The 21337-nt window shown below is 38.3% G+C and overlaps 4 protein-coding genes across 10 annotated transcripts; 1 reads left to right on the plus strand and 3 right to left on the minus strand.

Annotated features, from left to right (window-relative positions):
• Positions 1–148: 148 nt before the first annotated feature.
• LOC117636790 (DNA repair protein REV1) lies at positions 149–11697 on the minus strand. 7 transcript variants are annotated; one of them, XM_034371462.1, is made up of 25 exons: positions 11318–11697; positions 11024–11168; positions 10705–10820; positions 10508–10584; positions 9636–10123; positions 8926–9063; positions 8488–8620; positions 8295–8383; positions 8113–8163; positions 7829–8032; positions 6854–6973; positions 6205–6297; positions 5927–5986; positions 5752–5838; positions 5505–5588; positions 5286–5358; positions 4493–4561; positions 4195–4296; positions 3783–4064; positions 3619–3692; positions 2488–3074; positions 1894–1954; positions 1121–1315; positions 936–1017; positions 149–855 (listed from the first exon to the last, which is right to left on the minus strand). In XM_034371462.1, exons 1-23 carry the CDS (start codon positions 11524–11526, stop codon positions 1274–1276), a joined length of 3384 nt encoding a protein of 1127 aa, XP_034227353.1. In that variant the 5' UTR covers positions 11527–11697; the 3' UTR covers positions 149–855; positions 936–1017; positions 1121–1273. The 7 variants fall into 7 exon arrangements, with proteins under 7 accessions (XP_034227353.1, XP_034227351.1, XP_034227349.1 ...); XM_034371460.1 differs by having other exon boundaries at positions 1125–1315; positions 3783–4088; XM_034371458.1 differs by having other exon boundaries at positions 3783–4088.
• Positions 11698–12281: 584 nt separating this feature from the next.
• On the minus strand, positions 12282–14774 carry LOC117636792 (transcription factor bHLH113). Its single transcript, XM_034371465.1, has 5 exons — positions 14133–14774; positions 13910–14038; positions 13694–13756; positions 13431–13538; positions 12282–12832 (listed from the first exon to the last, which is right to left on the minus strand). Exons 1-5 carry the CDS (start codon positions 14454–14456, stop codon positions 12674–12676), a joined length of 783 nt encoding a protein of 260 aa, XP_034227356.1. The 5' UTR covers positions 14457–14774; the 3' UTR covers positions 12282–12673.
• A 1866-nt stretch (positions 14775–16640) lies between these two features.
• On the minus strand, positions 16641–17482 carry LOC117637973 (LYR motif-containing protein At3g19508). Its single transcript, XM_034373043.1, has 3 exons — positions 17421–17482; positions 17023–17260; positions 16641–16907 (listed from the first exon to the last, which is right to left on the minus strand). Exons 2-3 carry the CDS (start codon positions 17215–17217, stop codon positions 16854–16856), a joined length of 249 nt encoding a protein of 82 aa, XP_034228934.1. The 5' UTR covers positions 17218–17260; positions 17421–17482; the 3' UTR covers positions 16641–16853.
• A 1542-nt stretch (positions 17483–19024) lies between these two features.
• Positions 19025–20688, plus strand: LOC117638522. The gene is made up of 2 exons (XM_034373632.1): positions 19025–19687; positions 19750–20688. The coding sequence occupies exons 1-2, from the start codon at positions 19025–19027 to the stop codon at positions 20686–20688; spliced, it is 1602 nt and encodes a 533-aa protein (XP_034229523.1).
• The last annotated feature ends 649 nt before the right edge of the window (positions 20689–21337 follow it).

Consider the following 21337-nt stretch of genomic DNA (forward strand, 5'->3'; position numbering starts at 1 on the left):
AAGGCAACCAAAAGATAATTTTAACTTCATTTCGAAAACGAGTATAAAGTATGGGCTTATTGCACTTCACAATGTGAATTTGTGAAAGCAAAACTTATAAGATATTCAACTTGAAATGCATGAGAGAGAGAGAGAGAGAGAGAGTATATACTTGCAACTTTGTATGACATTTTTTTCCTTTGTATTATTCAGTCATTTTTAATACAATTTTACAATAAATGGGAGAGTGTAATGTAAAACCTGGGTATGACCTCTCGATGCATGTACTTTCAGATAGTATTCGACTACCCGTAATGTACAGGTCTTGATTCTAGAAGGAAGTAACTCTGACATATAGGATTTTATGCTCATGTTGAAGCAATGCTACCCCTAAGTTCCAACTTTCAAACAAACCTTCTGGGCAAACCTTCTGGGCGGACCTGAACAAACATGGAGATATAGAGTCCGAAACGCACATCTCAACTGTGTTCTACTAGATCCAGGTGCCGTCTGGATTTTCATGAATTTGCTACAAATCCCTAACTGGAATCTCTCTGGCACTCCCCTGAACCTCATTTGACATTGATTCTCAGGTTGCTCTTGGTACTGACCGAATTTTCAGTCGAAATCCACATATATATAAACATTATTTCACACATGGATGCAGACTAAGGACAAAACCATGGCAGAAAGTTAACAAACCTCTCTGCACAGCCAGGAAAGCTTATCACCTCCCATGTCTAATGGGAGTTGAGAATCTTATCCTTGTCAAATTCATCTCTTATATTAGCATCCAAAAGAATCAAATATATCATCTTCAGTTTATGGCCATTTCTTTTCTTTCATTTTTTCACTGATGAAAACCTGAGACAAGAACTGAACTTTTGTTAAGCTATAACCTAGCAAGAAAATAGATGAGTTCACAAAATTTAATATAGAATGGGAAGAATGTTTACTCCATAAGTACATCCTGTTGTGATCACACGTAAGTTAGCAAGGTCATATGCAGCATACTCAAATTGATCAGACAGCTTAGACCTGAAAGAATGAATGCATAATAAACTCAAGAACATGAATCATTACGTGAAAACCCTAGATACATATTACTCAAGCCTTAAAGCCAACATGAACAAAATCTCACCTACATTGATGGAACCCGAATGTGAACACACAACTTCTGGAAATTGAAGTTATGATCTCAAGGTACACCTTGCTCAGAAATGGTATCTTAGGCCCTTTAGATGTAAAAATCAGCACACTAAGTGAAGGCAAATGACAAGAAGCACAACTCTAGCTAAATGTGCAAGTTTCCGCCATAGCTCTCAGTGACAGATGCCTAAAAGATAAAATCAAGAAAACCATGAGGAAGACTGAGCAGAACACGGGTGGGCAAGATCAAAACTTGAAAATAGTGCCTCGTCATATTTAAACTGTAGTTGTAATTTCATTCATATAATACAAGATCCCTTGAAATGAAATGTTCGCTAATGCAGTGGGATAGAGCACAGAGTCTGGCTTTGTTATCCTCATGGTTTTTCCATTTAATGAGTTAAAAGGTTCTTTTACTAATGGTTTGTTCATACCTCAAATACAGCCCGATAAAAGCATGTAGAAGATGGTGCATGTCATTGCAACCAAAATGAAAATTTTAACTAACAAACCTTTAGAGAGAATCTTATCAGTTTGATGGATTATTTGTGAGAGAGAGAGAGAGAGAGAGAGAGAGAGAGAGAGAGAGAATTATAGCAAACCAAAAGATCCTATTGAGAAGGCAGGCTTAGTATCCATCATAGAAAAAATGGTTACCTATATATGCAGATGCTCTTACTTAGACAAAGGCTGTATTTAAGATACTCTAACTGTAATAGGAAAAAGGTCTTGAGAATTTTGATTCTGATAATAATAACTACTCACCTGAAGATAAGGAAAGACATTGTTGTATACTTGTAAGAAAAATTTTGAATTCATTGTAAACCTGATACAATAGATAAATTCCAATAAATTTATAGTGATAAATGCAAAAATATAAGAGTGAACATATCGCAAATACACAGCCTAAACATGAAATGCATCCTGTGGGGTATCATTCCAATGTAAATAGCGCTTTTTAAAGATGGCCATAGTTCAGAGAAAAGGATCCATCAAACACTAAAACAGTAATAATCATGGAGCATGCAAAGGATGAGGCAAAGAAGAAAAGAAAGGAGAGAGGGAAGGAACACATATTTTCCTCCGTTGAAGCATTATTCTAGCCTCTTTGTAAAATAAGCAAAGCAATAGAAGAATTCATGTCATCCAGAGTTCATCTTTTACAAGGAAATTGCTTGACAACCCACGCCTTTCTCTTTTATGCACTTCTATGGTTTGGAAGGCAAAAGTACCTCCCAAAGGTAAGGTGAGAGTTTTTGCTTGGATTATGAAAATGTGCGTGAACACGTGAGAGAGAGAGAGGGGAGGGGTGGGGTGGGGGGGTGAGCAACGATGATCTCAACTGGCATCTATATTTACCTTTTAAGAAGACGAAAACAAACATAGATCTCTTCAATATCTGAGTCAATCTTTGACTTAATATATTGCCTGAGAAGGTCAGAGAAGCTGTATACAGCTTCAATCCAACTGTCAGAACTTGAATCCAGAGGATAATGAGATTCCAAAATAGTATTTCGCAGAATTGCAGATAAATTTCCACTTGACCCTGATTTGTAATACATCTCAGCAAGAACATTTAATACCATGCACTTGCTGGATTTGAACTCATCAACCCACCCAGGAGGGTTTCCAATCCAAAGTGTGTGGTTCAAAGCAGGATCACTTGGTCCAGAATGATCCCCATTACTCACATCTAATGATTCGATAGGCTTTTCTACAAGAGGGCCCAACGCAGCACTTGAAGATACGTCATGTCTCCTGTGCGCAGGAAGCTGCTCAAGTATGTCAACTCTCAGTTCTTCAGGCAATTGTTGCAACACTGAGGTATCTACTTGACTTAAAGATGAAGGCATGATATCAGTGTTTCCAGGACCTGATGTGGAAACTGCCACATGAGAGGACTCTCCCACAGAAGAAGGAATTGCTTGTTTTTCCACAACTGATTGCTGTATCACACAAGGAGACATACCAGTAATGTAAAACTATCCAAAACACAGATGTATAATAGTATTTTCATTTTCAGACAATGAGAACAGCAAAGTTTCAATAGCAAAATCCTTTTCTGGAATAAGAGCGTAGGCACTGAAACAAGGAGCATAGATCACCTAAGAATAAGATAGACCAACTGAATCTTTATTTAACAATTGCAACAGAAGAAGAAAATGACAAAAAAAATGCAGAGATTCTTAGATTAATTTTTTTAATGATTTAGTACTTTCCAAAACAAGGTGAGAATTTTATCTGAACTTAAAGCTGCATCACAAATACAGCCGTATCACCTTAGGCTATTACTATGGAAATTGAGCAAAAGAGTGTACACACAAGGAACTGCGAGGCTGTAAAAGAAAAAGTTAACTTCTAGTTAATTTGAAATTCCAGAAATTGAAGAAGGTTTTGTTTCACATAATTCTGATTTTAGGTACTGACTGAATACACGAAGCATTGGCAAAACATAACTCCAGAAGAAAGAGCATAAGTGGGAAAATTTACCTCGTTTTCTACTGCTATTTCATTCCCAGGGACCACATCATTAAAGAGAGGTCTCCCACCCCCATTCCTTGCACCTAAGTAGATAAAACCAACATGTCCATCAGGACTAGAGGAAATATAAATAGGATCTGCTATGAATAGACGGGTAAGGAAAAAAATATTACCATTTGCTTGTTTATGTGACACAGTAGCACTGGTATTTTCTCGTTTATTTTTAGCAACAAAATCAACTAACACCCCGCCATAGATTCCATTTAGTTCTGTAAATATTTCTGGAGGAAGGCACTCAATAACTCCCAAATCAAGATGACATAAAGGCGGTGGTGCTGAAACCTGGTTCAGAGTAGGTTCACCACTAGACTGATGATTGCCTACTGGAGTTTGAACACCAAGTGAATCATCACATAACTGGCCTGAAGTTCCATCGGTTCTCCGATCCTCACAATCTGTAAGATGATCCACTGTGAAAGCTGTACAAATTTTAATTCAAAAAAGTAGTTTTTTATACTAATATCAAAACAAAAGAAGTCAAGAATAAACTGTAACAATAAATATATATATATACATATATATTACCTACATTCACCCTCTCCCCAGCTACAGAATGAAAATTAGATTGCTCTTCTCTACTCCTTGAGGCAGGCATGAGCCATGATTTCAAAGAATTTTTTCCAAATCCTTCGAACCAAAAATATTAGTGAAGAAGTTGACCCCAGAGAGAGGTCAAGAAGATAATAATAAATAATATAGATTACTTCCTGTCTAGCCGAAGCGGCAACATATAAAATTTATGTCTGAAATGACTTAATTGCAAACAAACAGCAATATATTGAATACAGCTTAAGTGAACTTTTCAGAGTAATGTGACCTGCACCTTGCTTTGAAGTATCTGCATTCTCAAGCTTGGAAACTTGCAAGCCAATGCCCCGAATGTCCTTAACATCTATGTACAAGTAATCAAAAGGTTGAAATGAAGTTATAAGTTACTTCTACATAGATATCATTCCCTACTAGTAGCTAAACTCGAGATAAAAATTTCCAACAGCAACAGAAAGGAACTTGAACATGCTATATGATTATAGAATAAATTAAAATTAAAATTAATAAATAAATAAATAAAAACCTACAGTAACAACCCACCACCTACTCAACCATCAGCATAATTGCATTACTTATTCAGATCACCACCATATTTCCAAACGAGACTTCCCCCACCGCTGAATTTTTTTTTCTTTTGTCTGAATTCTGTAGCTGTTATAATAGCCATGCAAATCATCATCTGCCCCTAAAACCCATCACCACAGACTGCTTATATATCTCCACTGCCTTTGTCATGGCATAATTCCTTGTCCACCACCACCGCCGTTGCCAATTAATGGCCATAAATACTTTGTTGTTTCAGAAAACTGGTCTATCTAATTAAAACTCTAATAGGTCATGCTTTAAAAGACAGCCAAAATAATATATAATTGTAGAAAACAAATATCCAGAGACCAACCAACTATGATGACTACATCAAACACTATATAAAATACATGAAATTCTCGACTTTCCTTTCCTAGGAAGTGGTTCAACATCATTACAAGACTGGTAACATGTATTTTTGGATTTATTCCATTTATATGAAAACATAAATATTTTCTGAAGTAAGCCAAAAGAAAATTTACCTATAGAGAAAGACCCAAAGAGCTGCTTTGCTATTCTCTGAAGCACTTCCACATCATCAGTAGCAACTGGAACCTAATATGAAACAAAACTTTGATCTTGGGCCCCAAATGCAGTACAATGATACATTATGCAACAAAACTTATGTGTACATGCATTTGTGCCAGCTACTTGCACATTTGTGTATATTTATATAGGGTAAATCGTGTATATATCGCTACCGTGACAGAGTGGCTCAAGTTTTCACAGTCTCCGTGGCCCATATACTTCACTGGCTCCCCTGCATCTTTTCTTCTTTTTTTAATCTGTAACAATATATCAAATAAAGTAGAACAATGTCAGACTTAGTTCACAACACCCAAGATCACTGACATGCACCAATCAATTAAAGAGATGAAGAAAGAGGCCTAATAAGCAATGCACACTCAACCCTTATTTGACTAAAAAAACTTCAGAGAAGAAATACACCTTAAGGGTAAAAGTACGCCCCAGCACTCCACATCCTTGCAAGCGCAAGGAAACCTCCTTGCAAAGATTTGAGAGGAAGTACTGACTCTGAAAACAATTCAAAGGTCAACTCTTGACCTGCCTACATATAAAAGTTATGTTATAGATTTTTTTAACAGTTTATTAGACTACCGACATCTTTCAAATCCTTGAACCTCACACCCCAATTCACTTCAGCACCAATAGACTTGCTTTCCTGCACAACAGACCATACGTAAGCAATGCTAAAATGGTGGTAAACACACACACAAAAAGAAAAATGAAGTTAACGAGCTCTTAGAACAAAAATTGCTCTCGCAGAACTGGAGTGGGGAATTCAATGCAAAAGAGGAGAGTTGGAAAGAAAACAGGGTCATATGAAACATAAATGTAGAAAGTAAGCAGTTGATCTCCAAGGTATGTTCTTTTCCAAACCTGAATCACCCCAACTAGCCGATTATCTATGCCCCTACTATGATTCCACAACATCTCCCCAGTTTTCATTCCAAAGTCCTTTTGAAGAGAGTCCTGAATAATCAAAGAAGACACAAAGAACACATGAACATCTCTAATGTTAATACAATCAAATTGCAAGTTATTTTTCAACAAGTTAAATTTGAATTATGACTGATCCATGAACCTCAACCAACAGAAAGTGTTGTCAAGTAGGATATCTCAAGAAATAGACCAGATTAACACCACATTAACAGATAACTCAGCAACTAATTCTGAAGTCATTATTAGTCCACTTAAAATGACAGAACATTATATGTTGTCACTCCCTTCTTTTTTTCGTAGCTTTGTCCTTCAGAAATCGAATACTGCCATGGAATTTTATTTACTTACAAATCAAAACTTTAAGCAGAAATTTAACTAAATCCAGTCAACTTACAAATTAGGGATTGACAAATATATAAATATAAGCTGATCATTCTAGGAACAAATGATATTTGGGAGATCATGATCTGCCCACGCTTAGCAAAGTTGATTATTATATATTGCAAATTACTCCTAACAAAGTAGAAATATAACTTAATTATCCCAACGCATGAAGAAAGAAAATCAAGGTCCAGATAAAAAAGACCTTTGAAATCATACGCAGCTGTCCACATGTCTGAACATTTTGCTTCTTCAACTTCTCCTCTAAAGTGTATCCTATTCCGGGAAGTTCTTTGATTGGAAGTTGATGTAAATAATCATCCACCTGATGTACAAAAACTACAATGTAAGTATAAGGCATACTGCAAAAAAACATTCCAGGGGTTGTCCATATTACAAACGGATGGTCACTGAAATTCAATATAGAAGTCCATTGAGCAAGTAAAAAAGTCAATGTTAAAACTTAGAATTATGAGGTGCATAAGTCATCCTTACTTTTCACAAAAATAGCAACATTCATATGTTTGTGACTAATGTGTCAGTGTGTTTAATACAGGAATTTAAATTGACAAGGAGTCTACAGACTTCAGTCCTACAGATTTAAACAATAAAAAAATAACTACATCGTGGTAGTGAGATACAACACTAATAAACTACAAGAATCACTAGGTACTCAAAATCAATCAGGAGATAATGATCAAATGAGACAGAACAGCACAAGCATGCCAAGACATGAATGGGTAACAAATCAAATAGAGACACAAAAATTTTCCGAAGGGAAATACCAACAAGATAAACTTCTAGTGAAAAAGGTCAACCAAGGATCCCCTGGTGATCTAAAAAATGAAACCTCACTTATACAAAACATCCATGCCTTGTATCACCTTTTCCCAGTTTATTGAAGTGTATTGAAATGCGAAGAGAGTTTAAAACAAAACAGAATTCCAAATACTATACATTCAAATTTTCATTTGAAGTATTTATGGCTAAAAGATAATAGCACCTTTTCTGCATGTATAAGCACCATTAATTATATGTTGTATTTTTATTTGTCAAATTTCCGATTTGGGAATTTATATTCTTCAACAGTATCCATATAACAATCAAAGAAAAAAAGTCTACATTGGTTCAAAATTTGAGCAAGAGAGGACAATGCAAAAGGACACAAAAAAGATCATACCTTTTCAGGAGAAATGTAGCATTGACCATCTGGTTTAGCCGTTCTAGTGGCAAGACGGGCCATGAGCATATTTCTGGATATGCCAGCACTTGCAGTGCATCCTGTTGTCTCAAAGATCTCTTTTCTTACTGTTGAAGCTAACACCTCAGGATCTAACCCTTCTGCGTCTGTGACATCTAAAAATGCTTCATCACAGCTTACTGCCTAAATTAAACAACTTCAATATTAACAAGAAAGCAACTAAAAACTTGAAGTACTTAAATAACAAACTTCCAGAAGCATACTTGTACTTTATTAGAGTGCTTATGCAAGATGTCATAGAACTGATCAGCTACCTGCACAGCAGATCATATAGCTCATAAAATTTCCTCAACATGGCAAAATACAGGAAACAAAGGACAAAATTTTTGTTATCCCTGTCAGAGAAATATACAAAGTATAATAATGAGATGCTCCAGAAACCTACCTCCTCATAAGCTTCAAAATCATATGGAATAATGACAAGGTGTGGACAAAGAGCCTTGGCATTTCTAACAAACATCCCAGCCTTCACTCCTGAAGTTAGAAATAAAACTTTTATATACAGAATATAAGCTTCCAAGACAAAATAAAATTGAAAAAAGAAAACACTGCTACTAAGACTTGTCACCAAAACCAACCATAATCTCGAGCAGGGTAGTTCGCAGATGAAATTTCAGCAGTTCCCTTTGGACTATCAGAATGGCATACAGCTACAGGCCTATCCTTCAACTCAGAACGTTTCCTGATGACCACTGACACGAAAAAACAGTCCTACAAGAGCATATTGGCATTATCTCACTCAAACTCTCAGTTATTCAGAAACTTCATCAAGTCTAAGGTATTTATATTGCACATTATTCCAAAATCAATTAATTTTAAAACTCTAATGAATCCATAATTAACTGCCCTTGTGCTTAAATGAAATAACAGGGACCCTGTAATTTCAAACTAACCATGACCCCTGATAGTTCAGTGTCTAGGACATATCAAACTAAGCTAAACCCTGTAATTACCAGACTAGTATAAGAACACAGCAATCACAATTCAGGTTTAACAGCCTTGGATTTGAAGAGTACCATGTCAATATGTATAATGGCAGTGGAACTAGCAGAAGCACTAAGATTAGGCTCTGTTCTCTTAAACCCTTTAGAAGATCTGGGAAAGCGCTTACGATACCTATTTCTCCATGTTCCTATGAAGTGCAGCCTTGAGCTCTGCGGAAAGCAAATTCCAACAGGATATTAAGAAAGACTGCAGCTAAGTATCTTAATAATTAGTACAACAAAACAGTAGCCAAATGCAAATCATTCACAAATATGACAACATCCACTAGAACCATATGACAGATATAACTCAACATCAGAAGGCTCTCTGCTCTCAAACGGTATGAGCAAATACGTTAGTATCATCTCAATCACAAAGCCTGAAACACCCATCATACGCAACTTCCTTGATTCCCTTCAAAAGGATAGCTTTAAAGTTTCAATTGGTAACTCCTTGAGGGTGATTGGTTTTGAAAATGGCATAAGATCAGATAAAATCTAAATTTCTAGAAAAGCAATTCAAGGAGTATGCCAATAAGTCATGGACTGCTAGATATAACTGAAGTATCAGTAGAAAAGTATTTACCCTTCTCAGCAACAACAATGTAAGAAGAAAAAAAAATGGAAGGCATTGCTTTAGAAAAACTAATCGAGTCAAATTGAGAATTTCGTTCAGCAGCAATTAAGATGAAAAAATCTGGCACTAGCAAAGGAGAGCACACAATTATTTTTTAGTTCAGTACCTTGAAATAATTTTCCACAAAATTGGGATCCCCAAGAGTTGAATGACTTTGATTAGAGCCAGCATTTGAAGAGGTTGGCAAGCGGCAGCTGCTAGCTAACGCAGATGTTTGGTGGGTACTATATTGAAGCTCATCTTTTACACTGCCATCATCTTCCGCAGCCGAAGTAGTCATTTCTACTATTCTCATTTCACAATCTTTTACACTACTAATATGTAGCTCCTGACCAGATTCTTCATTGTTTTTCTCAAACATCACGTTATCAGATTCTCCACTAATTTGCCATCTGTGTTCAGTGGACCTGCACACTTCAGATTCGTCAGCATCTTCCAATCTGGCTTCCACCAAAGATGTATCCTCATTTTCATATTTTACTTGATTAGCAGCATCTCTCAAAGCATCGCCAGAGTCTGGGATTATTTTCGGAGCAAAGAAGGCTGACAGCCTCGGTTGGTTACAAGCAAGCTGGTCAAGTTGGTAAGGAACCCCTGCAGTGAGAAAATTAAAATCCCTTACAAATAAGATACATGTGATTCTTCATGCCATCCTTCAAAAACCGAAAAACAAGACCATGAGTAAAAATTATCAAAGTACGACCAATAATAATGGGGTTGAACAAGCATGATAGGAGCTCCTACACAAAGTATTCCCTCAAGCAAATACCCCTAATCCAATCTCACACTTTACTTTCTGATACATTTAATAATAATATAACTGTGCCGTGCATCAAGATACAACCCCAATTAGTTGGTATTTTGTAGTAACGCTTAGCTGACTCCTAAATCTCATTGTTAAAAGAAGACCAAATAAAAACTTTAAGAATAAGAAGACAGAACAAGAGAGAGAGAAGAGAACAAATCCCACGAACTTACAACTCAAGTGTTTGTTAGCAGAAATTGAATCTAAAACCCAGGAGGGTTTCACCACTGGGAGCCCTCCACTGAAAGACCTGTATTAGGATCACGAACTATAAAACAAACTTATTGGAGAGTAAAGGTATGGAGAAAAACAAAAAAGGAAATTGATTTTCATGATTTTATTGATCTGAAAGTAAGGAAAAAGTAGGCACCTCAAATTTTTTACTTTACTGTCAGGAAGATTACTGCAAATGATATGCGTAACACGATGTCTTGAAAAGTAATTCTCATATCTTCCACCATAGTTCAGCATGTAGCCTCGCAGTTCCTGAAACAGCTTATCATCAACACCACCAAGAAAACCCACATGAAACAACTCCTCTCCCTTTGGTGCTAAGAATCATTGAGGAAAATCAATAGAAAAGGAACCTCAAATTATTCATTCTCCACTGCTAAGTTTTAGCCAACCTTAATGTTACGGGCAATTGATTCAACAGCCAAATAGAGGTGAACATCAGAAATCAAACAAACCTGACTGGAAGGCACCGTGTAACCATCCACAAATATAGACACCCCGCGAAAAATATTCTTCCCGGTATTTAAACCATTATGCGAAGAACTCGAAGCTTCACTATCAAACTGATTATGGAGTTTTCTGTTCTTCTCTACCATGTAACTGCACTCAATTTGACAAAAAACAGACACTTTCAAATTTTGAAAAAAAAAAAAAAAAAAGACACAACTAGGCCTTATTGTTCTTCTCATCCAATTCCCAATTTCCATAGTACTGATCAAACACTAATTAAGAATTTGTGAAAGAAGTACCTGCCGAAATCGGAGAATGGGGATTTCTTGAAGGAGGAGCGAGAGGAAGAGTGAGAATTGGCGCCCCAAGATGCGCCTAGGGTTTTCTGGTTGGTCGTCTTCTTCTTCTTAGAGTTACTGTTAGCGGAGTGGTTCGAAGAGTTGGAATTGAAGCTTCGTTTCGATCGTTGGCCAGACGATCCCGCAGAGAGAGACGAATTCAAACTCATTTCTATGGAGAAAGAGTGTTCAGGAAGCTGTTAGACGTTTCTGTGCAAAAGTTTTTTCAAATGAAGCGGCAAATTGAAAACCCGATTTATATGTGGGAAGGATTGACAGGCCTTGCTGGTATCGGCGCCATTCGCCGGTGACGGGGTTTATAACGGTCAGGTCGGGTTTGGTTTTTTTTTAGGTTTTATTTTTCATTTGGTAGCGTAGGAGCCCAAGGCTCAAAATACCTAAAGAAGACTACACAAGAACTTGGGCCTAGCAACCCTATATGGGCCCACTATTTACAAATGAATGGTACATTGAAGGATATAGAATTTCATGTGGGTTTATGCCCTTCCCTTTCAAATGACCGGTCACACATCCATTTGCATTAGTGGACGACAAAAATGCACAACAAAATTGATATGTCATGGCATAGAGTCTAGTATTAATAAACAGACATACATGCTACAATTATAACATCACGTAGCAATGTGACCTAGTTAAACGTGTTTTTTTCGTTATAACATCACGTAACATTGTGACCTAGTTAGTTAAATGTGCTTTTTTCTCGTTAAAATCAAGTTATATGATTCGATATAATAAATTCACCCTATTATTTTTCCTTTAAAACTAGAAAGAACAAAAAATTAACTCCTACATGAGTAAGATCCAGCCCAATGCACAATAATTCAGTACAATCTATCTCTGAAATGCAAGAACTGCAAAAAGAAAACTGCACAAGATGGGTTGTAGGCTCATTCTGAAGACGGCATTGGTATTTCGTTAACCCAAGGAAATTTATAGATGTAAGCCATGCTAATATAATCCCATCCAAAAGCCACATGTATTCCTTCCTTTTCTCACTTTTTCTCCATTTCAGAATTACCAAAAAGAACGAAGACAAAAAATGAAAAAAGAAGACAAAAACCATTTTTCACACCTACAGCTACAGCTACTAACTTTCCTCTATAACCCTAAAAGCAGAACCAGCCAGATTCCATGTGATTTTCAATTCCTCTGCTTCGCTTGTCTTCCTCTGTATTCTCTTTTACCCTTTTCACGGTTTTCCTCAAAAATAGCTGTCGTCATGTCAAATTTATAGGCTTCTAAAATGACCAAAACGAGCAGGCACTAGGCGACCATGTACAAAAGCCAATTCCATGTTCAATACTTGATTGAAGAAACATTATTGTTGTTGTTGGCCATGGCTGGTGACCAAAAATCAGCACCATTGTTGTTTGCCACGTGCATTGTGTACTCCACAGGGGCCAGGCACAGTCCTCTGCTCCTCAGGTCCTTTCTTGCTTCCTCCATCTCTCCATCCTTCCAATTTTCAAACCCAATTTCACACACACAAGTGAAAACCACAGTGAAATTATATTTAAAAAAATTAAAAAATAAACTTGAAAATTTGGGAAAATCCCAGTTTTTTTTAATACAAGCTATAGTCTAGATTACTCTAAATTAATCTAATTTGCAGGAATTGAGACTCAAAATTGAGTGTAAGGAGACGGAATCACCGTAATAAGCCAACTGATCTAACCCCTGGAGGGAAAATCCCAGTTTTGGTATAGACAGGCCGTCATGGTTTTGACTAATTGACTATGACTATTGACCAGGAGAAGGCTCTGTTTCTTTTTTTCTTTTTTTCACTCATAGGGTCAGTAAAGTCACATCTGTTTGGGACCCATGGAGGCTGGGACCCAGTGACACGTCACAGTGTGGACGTAGATGGAAGAAGAAAGAAGAAAAATCTGACAGAGACGGTGTTGTGTGTGCAGCAAAACTTTCTTGTAAGGGGAGTAGCATTGTTTTGTTATCCAACCAATAATATAATAACACGTAAAAGTTATCCCTCCTGTCATTCTTGGCCCTTTTGAAAGTCTCTCTTGTTGTGTGTGTGGGGTTTGTTGGGACTTACAGGTAATGAAGGCAGGCGTTGCAGGTAAGGCGAGCACAGAACCTGAACCTGATCGTGCAGGAACCTGATGTATCCCATCGCTTCGTGAAGCACTGATGCAGTATCTGTCTGCAGCAAGAACCCAATTTCCAATTTCCAGAAAACATTTACCAAAATGTCAAACTTCTATAAAAATTTTATAATTCTATTCAATCAGATACATTTTTGCAACCAAAAACAAAGAAAAAAAAACTATCTGGGTCAAGTTGGTTTTGGAATTTGACCTTGCCAAAGGGTGATACAAGTTGTTGCAGAGCTGCAATTCGTTCTCCAAGTTTCTCTTTCCTCTATAATGATGCAGAAAAATTCAAACCCATTCGGTAAAATCTTGCCAGAAAAGACAGAGAGCATGGCATGCAAAGAGTCTGAGTGAGGGAGAGACAGAGGGGCATGCAATGGTGCAGATTAGTTTTTATGTGTTTCTTGTTGAAATTTCTGACCTTCGCATTGCCTGTCGATGTGGGATTCTCAGATTTCGTCTTCTTGGAGGTTCTCTGGCTTGCAGTCGTCGTTGTGCTGATGGTGCTTGCACACTGCACCGACTCTTGGCCTAACCCATTTCTCCTTTTCTGCCATTAAATCCAAAAAGCATCACAAAATCGTAAAAGAAAACAAATTAAATTAAAAATTAAAAAAGGAATTAAGAACTTGTTGTTCACTGACATTGTTGGATTCGGGCAATGCGTTGATGATTGTGTTGCTGGTTGAATAAACCGAGGAGGAATCGCTGCATGTAACCCCTGATTTCTTAGCAGTCTCTGAAAACCCAATTTCCAGACCATCGCCATGGCTGTGATCATAGTTCCCGAAGCAGAGCATTTTGGGTGGCTTAATCTGGGTGGAATAAGCAGATGAATGGGTGTAGTTAAAGGTTTCGTCGTCCATGCCAAGACCACAATCCTCATCAGCAGCGAAGAGTAACTGAGAGAAACTAGTCCCCTCTGTGACAGCCAAATGGTCCCCCTCTAAACCATCATTTTCGGCCATATCAACCCCACAAACAAAACCCAAAAGTCTGAAGCTTTTGGGTCTCAGAGAGAAAGAAAGAGAGAGAAAGTAAAAAGGTTTGATTAGAACGAAGGGGTTTTTAGGAGAAAACAACGGAAGCTTCTTGTTGATAAGAGAGAGAGGGAGAGAAGAAAGAGAGTGCTCTGTTTTTGTTCTGTTTCTCTATGTGAGAGTGTGAAGGTGTTTAGAGGCGTTACAGTAGAAGAGAGAGAGAGAGAGAGAGATGATGGGTGGGGTGGGCTGAGAAGAAAGGAGGGTGTGGCTGGGCTTTCCAAGGCTTGGCTTTGGTTTTCGGCGACTTTGGTCAAACCCACCTGGCCCGAGAAAACCGTGGTTTCGAGCTCCAACGCGTTGTTGCCTAACCCCAAACTCAAAAACGCTCTCCTCTTCCGTCACCTTTCGTCCTTTCCATAAACATAATGTAACGGATGTGATTTTAGATTCATTAATGTTCTATTCAATTAACTTGTTTATGTTTTCACATAGGTACTTAATGATGATGCCAGGGTCAATTGTGTGTGGAGTCTGACTTATTCTTGTTGATTGATGCATGTGGATCTTAATGTAAATATGGGTGTGCGACTGATTAATGTTTGTTGATGTATTTGGACCCTATTGTGAGTCTGATATACTTCTACAATTAGAATTCACTCTCCTTCTGCATAACTAACCATAAGAATCATCTACATTTAAACAAGTATTTCAACAACGGTTTAATAAAGTAACATGAAAGTATCCTATACTTTGGCGCACTTTTCACTTTTCAACTATAATATACCAATTTAGCATCATGCTATTTGAGATAATCTCATTTTTTATAGTTAACTTATATAATCTCCTTTTTAAAATAGCACCATTAATGGAATAGCTTTTAATATAATCTCATTGGGCTCTTAAATTTCGTATTGAATATAGAATTAAAATCTCATATAGCATATTTCCATTGGAGATTATCTACCCTATTGACAATGTAAGATGTTAAATTGGTCGGTGATGGGAATGCAAAGATCCTTCACTCATATCAATCAACAACATGTTAGAAATGCACCTTTCTTTTGTCCATCCACGCATTCCAATACCAGAAAAATCCAACACATTATTAGAAGAAAACGAACGAACCCTTAAAGTCCTTCTCTAAAATCAGAATCGAATTTTCCTCTTTTTGTAGAACTAATTTCTGTTTTAACTTTTACGTTCGTCTTGCAATTCTCGTGAGAGCCGAACGTCTTGTCATTTGGTACGACTGGAAGTATGGAAGTCACCAACTTTGACTGTGGGGTCCCAAAACCAGACCATATGATTATATTTTCTTCAGACGAACATATGGAATGAGGGGTGCACAAGATTTTGGATGCCCACAACCCACATCATCATATTCTAAGTGATGATTGTAAATTTTTTTTTTATCTTTCATAAAACTATTAGATGCATATATATAGAACTCTAAAACTGTTTAAAACCTATTAAACGATATTAAACGCCAAAATTGTCCTTATGTCGTGGCAAATCAATGACTTTGCTTTGTCTCGTCGTTCTCTTTCTTGAAATGACTTTGTTTTGTCTCGTTGTTCTCTTTCTTGAAAGGTATCATGCCCCAAAACATACACCATTTGAGCCCAAAATTACTCTGTTCACGCCGAACATCTTGGCTGCTGGCAGATCCTCCTACGTCAACTATGTACACAAAGTTCTTGTAAAAAGATGATTTTGTTTCGACAACTTTGAACGTTCATTTATCTATTTTCTATATAGAAACCAACAAAGAAGCGGAAAACGAGATTTGATATCATATTAGACAACTACTCTAACAATGTATATCAAATTTATAGAGCTCGAGCTCGTTCTTGTAGGACAAGAAATCATTTGCAGATAATGTTCATGCAGTGACCAGAAATCTCTCCAGTGCCAACTTCAGATTGAGTAATAACTGCAATAGAGATTTATATTTTCACAAGCTTCATAAGGCATGTCAGCTTGCAGAACTTGGTAACGACATGAAAAATGAGGTGGCTCGGTTTCCTGTGATGTGTATGACACCTTTGCTTGCTGACAAGCCTAGCATAAGTTTTTAGCACATCCCATTGTCAAGAATGTCCTTCATCAAACAAAAGTAATAAAAATTTCGAAGTCCAGATTACAGTAAAATAAATAAATCAATGAGGCGGGGATCCAACCAAATTATTTATTTTTAAAATTATTATCCTTTTGTTACAAAACTCAAGTAGTTTACAATCTCTTTCACAGACAAAATTAAAACATCATTGAGTAAAAATCCTTGGCTCTGTCAAACAATCAACAAAACAACACTCATGTTTGCAAAAGAAGCAAGTGGCTAAGAACCCTCTGGGGCATTTTGACGAACACTTGGCAGGCGCACTAAGCGGAGCAGATCTTCTTCAACTTGTCCGCCACAGATTCATCCACAGAGTACTGCAATCACAAGAAAACCCAAATGGGTTTCAATCAGAAACACAAATAAACATACCCAATTGTCCAAATCCAATAGAAACGTGCGTGTAATGAGAAAGAGAATGAGAAAGTTGACCTTGTTCAGGACCCAGAGCGAATGCTTGTATGCCCTGTGGAAGAGCTCGTGGAGGGCTTGGTCATCGCCGGCCTCGACCTCTCTGTAATTCACGAAGTTTTCGCGCGCGTACTTGGCGTAGTAAGGCCTCGTGTCCTCCGGCAACCGCCTCACCAATCTCAGAACCTCTGCGTAGATTCTCAAAGCTTTCTCCATTTCTCAGTTCCAAAGTATCCGGTGATCACCGCCTAAAACTTAAAGAGGCCAGGCTAGAATGAGGGGTTTTTGTAAGGAGTTATAATGAGTGGGTCCTTAATAGCTGTTTGATCTAGTGTAAAGTTATTATTAGAATGTTAGATTGAAGCCCCTTATTGTAATCCCTCAACATAACCCCTCATTATAGAAGCTCCCAAACTTAAGACCCCTCCACGATGCTTTGGTTGTTTCAACAAACGGGCCTCTGTTTCTTGCCGAAAATTACATTGGGCCGGATATGGGCCGGTTGCTTTTTTTATGGGGCACCATATGCACCCAAATATCTGCTCATCACTAAAAAATTTTGTTTATTTTTCTTTTTGGGTGTACAAGAAAGGGCATTACTTCCTTCATTTCTTAGGGGGATGCATTTTTAAATCACAGCTTGATATATATTTAAAAATATTTTATAAAAAATATAAAATAATAAAATAAAATTTCTAAACACATATCAAATTGTGATTGACAAGAAAGTTTCTACTTCTAAAGAAGACAAGAAAAAAATAGAAAAGTTTATATGAAACGGGAATAACACTATTTTGCTATTCCCGATCAATTATAATATGTTATGTCCGATCAATCACAATATGCTACGTGAAAAAATTATCATACATAATATACTGTAATTTCAAGAATAACTAAATAATACTCACTCTGTTTGATGTAAGTGTTTCTCAAAAAACTGAGAAACTAATAACGGAAGGAGGAGCCTGAAGCATTAACTTCCCTCTCTGAACATGTTAAATCTTTCAACTTCAGTGCCCTATTAAATAAAAGCTTTGACGGGCAATGAATCAGATTTAAAAGAGGATGCCATTGCTCGAGAGGGTGGGAAAATTCTGAGGCAACTGTGACCGCAAATTAGCGGTGGGAGACCCCATCTGTAGAGAAAAACTTAATGGTTACTTTCCTGCCACGTGAGCATGGTAGGTTGATTGACATGCTCGCCAGTTAAAAACTTGTGATTCATACGTAAGTTTTTCTTCCGTCATGTGGTATAAACACATCATCCATTCGTAAGTAATAATAATTTTTTTTATTTTATATTTTTGATAAATTATTTTTACATATATGTCAAATTGTAATTTATAAAAAAACAAGAGTAACTTATTATCGTTAAGGATGCAAGTAGTATGTTGTTCGGAAAATTGACAAAGTCCTAAAACAAAACAAGAGCAACAACAAACAACAGTCGAATAGACATAACTGGTTCAAATGCACCCAAATATAAAATCAATCATTTTCTCAACATTTAACCTTTCTTTTATTTTTGTCTTTTTAGTGATTCACAATGGGACATCAAATTTGTCTTTCCCATTACACGTGTATGCCGCCACACCCCAAAAACTACACTAAGATTCCACGTCCCCACGTCCTCAGTTTGCTACACATATTGCTTTGCATGCAAACAATTTCTACCCGAACTTTCAAACAAAGAATAATCGTAGCAAAGAAAACGAAGTTCATCTAAATTATTTAATGCATCCAACCAATATCCAAAACCCTCATAATCAAACGCAAATAAACCACTCGAATTAACGTGAAGCCCAAAACCCTTCCCTCATACTTGGTTGGTGTTTGCTTCCATGGTGGCAACTCCAGCATCACTCATTCTCTCTTTAAAACCCAACCCACCACCACATCCACCTCTCCACACTCTCTCCCACCCCAACAGCAGATACTCCCGAAATCCGGTATTCGAATCCTCCTTTCTCACTATTGCTTGTGTCAAAAGAGAAAAAAAAAACACACACACACACAAGCAGCAATGCTTGACATTTGGTCATGGATATCCGACCTTCCCAACTCGGCCGAGTGGGCCGAGTCAGACTCACCACATACTTTTGAACTCGCTAGCTCCGGAGCGAGTTACGACAGCAACCCAACTCAGTCGATCCAACTCCGGGCAGAGCGCACCACAGGCTCCAACATCGACACTCTAGTGACTTTCTCAGTATGCTTGCACGGCTTCAACAACCAGTACCATCCTAAAAAGACGATCTGGGTTTCTGACACGTGTTCACTCTCCTCAGACAAACCCTACCTCCCCTTGTTGCTCCAGCTCCTCCGAGAAATCATATCCCGCTCCCCCACCTCTCACGATAGCACCTGCCCGCGCTCCCAGCTCCAGACTCTCAAACCCGACCCATTTTCCTGGATCATGGACTCCCACTCCCCCGAGTCCTTCTCCACCTTCTTTGACCTCGTCTTTGTCACGCGCCTCTTCTGGCTCTGCGCGTGCGACTCTCCGACCGAAGTCGGCTCTCTGTACTTCAAATCCTTGCTGGCTCCCAACCTCGAAGCCTTGCTGTGCAAGCAAGCACCGGCTCTCCGGACGTTTCTGATCACCGTCGGCGTGGACGCAGAGGTCTGCTTCATGCGTACCGTTGGGTACATGTTAGCAAAGTGGTGCATTTTAAGAGAGGTGGGTGTCGGCTTGCAGACGCTGACGTCATCGCCGTCGCAGAACTTGGGGTTCTCATTTTAAGAGAGGTGGGTGTCGGCTTGCAGACGCTGACGTCATCGCCGTCGCAGAACTTGGGGTTCTCTTACGCGACGGAAGCTTGCGGGTTTTGGGTGCTCAAGGCTTACGCGCCAGTGATGGGGATGAAAACCACACGCTCCGTCAACTTGAACCAGAAAAATCAGTTTCCGGCTTTGGAAACTAGAGACTCGGTGCTAAAATACGCCTTGGCGCACCAGCAGCTGGAGGCGGTTGTTCAGGTGGAATATTCGGTTGGGTTTTACGACGGGTTTATTCAGGTGACTGCACATGTCGACAACCTGCGCTTCCACGTGGTGAACCTCGGATTCAACAAAAACGATGACGTGGACTACGCGGAGGAGAAGTATTTCCCGTCGAGAGTCCGGGTCTGGGTCGGGCCAGAAGTCGGGGCGAATTACGTGAACGGGTTGAGTTTGGGCCGGTCCACTGATAACGGAGAGAGAGAAGTCAAAACGCAGAGGATTACGAAGGGCAGTTTCGTAAAATCAAAGAGTCCGAAAGTGAAAACCGCGGCGAGGGTGTCGACGAGGATGAGGAAGAGGAACTGGAGGTGGGACCAGGACGCGGAGGGAAACGCCGCCGTATTCGATGCGGTGCTGTGCGACAACATGACGGGTCATGAAGTGGCCACGTGGAACCCGGCTATTGGGGAGCAGAGTGACGGTTTGCGAAAGCGATACACTGGAGCAAATAGGCCGTTTACAAAAACGGGGAGTTTGGTGTTGAGTGGGGATGAGTATGGGGATGGGGTTGGGTGGAGATTGAACAGAGAGATGGAAGGGAGCGTGCTCAAGTGGAGAATAGGAGGGAAAGTTTGGTTGAGCTATTGGCCTAATGAGGTGAACAGTTCATATTTTGAGACAAGGTGTGTGGAGTGGTGTGATGAGGTTGATTTGCCTTTGATTAGTGGTAAATTGAGTGTATGATCAAAGATTAGGGTTTAGAATAAGTAGATCTAATTATGTGTACGTATGAAGTTTTTATGTTTGATTTATATAGTAGTTTTTTTTTTCTCCTTTATTTTGATTTGGGGTTGTTGTATTAAACCTAGCTAGGCTCATGTAGGTTTCACCCAATCTAGATTTTCATGTTGGGGTGCTTCTCACTATATATAAAAGTGTAATTTTCTTTTTAACTTATAATATATAGCATAGCATTGTGTAGTTTGATTATGCATAATTCATACTAGTTCAGCTATGTACATGATAAATGATTTTTGAGAAAGACCATACCGTTGATATGCTATTGACAGTGAGTCAATCATTGCCTATAAAATGTATCGACGTGCATTTTTTTTTTCTTGATTTTAATTAATACTAACTATTTTGATGTGATCAATATTGAAGAATATGAGTCCTACATCGGAAATTTGACTAAATAAAATACAAAATATAATAAATTGTTCTACTACTAATAACACCGAGGCCTTTTGTGATAAAACCTCACACTTACTGGGCTTTGTAGGTGGTTAAGTTGGGGACAATATCGATGTTGTTAGTAGTGAGCCGTTGACCCGTCTTTATGAATTTAACATGGTATCAGAGCGGGTGGATTGATTGGACCTGAATTACTGGG

The sequence above is a fragment of the Prunus dulcis genome, chromosome 8 (assembly GCF_902201215.1).
Source record: "Prunus dulcis chromosome 8, ALMONDv2, whole genome shotgun sequence".
Classification (NCBI taxonomy): domain Eukaryota; kingdom Viridiplantae; phylum Streptophyta; class Magnoliopsida; order Rosales; family Rosaceae; genus Prunus; species Prunus dulcis.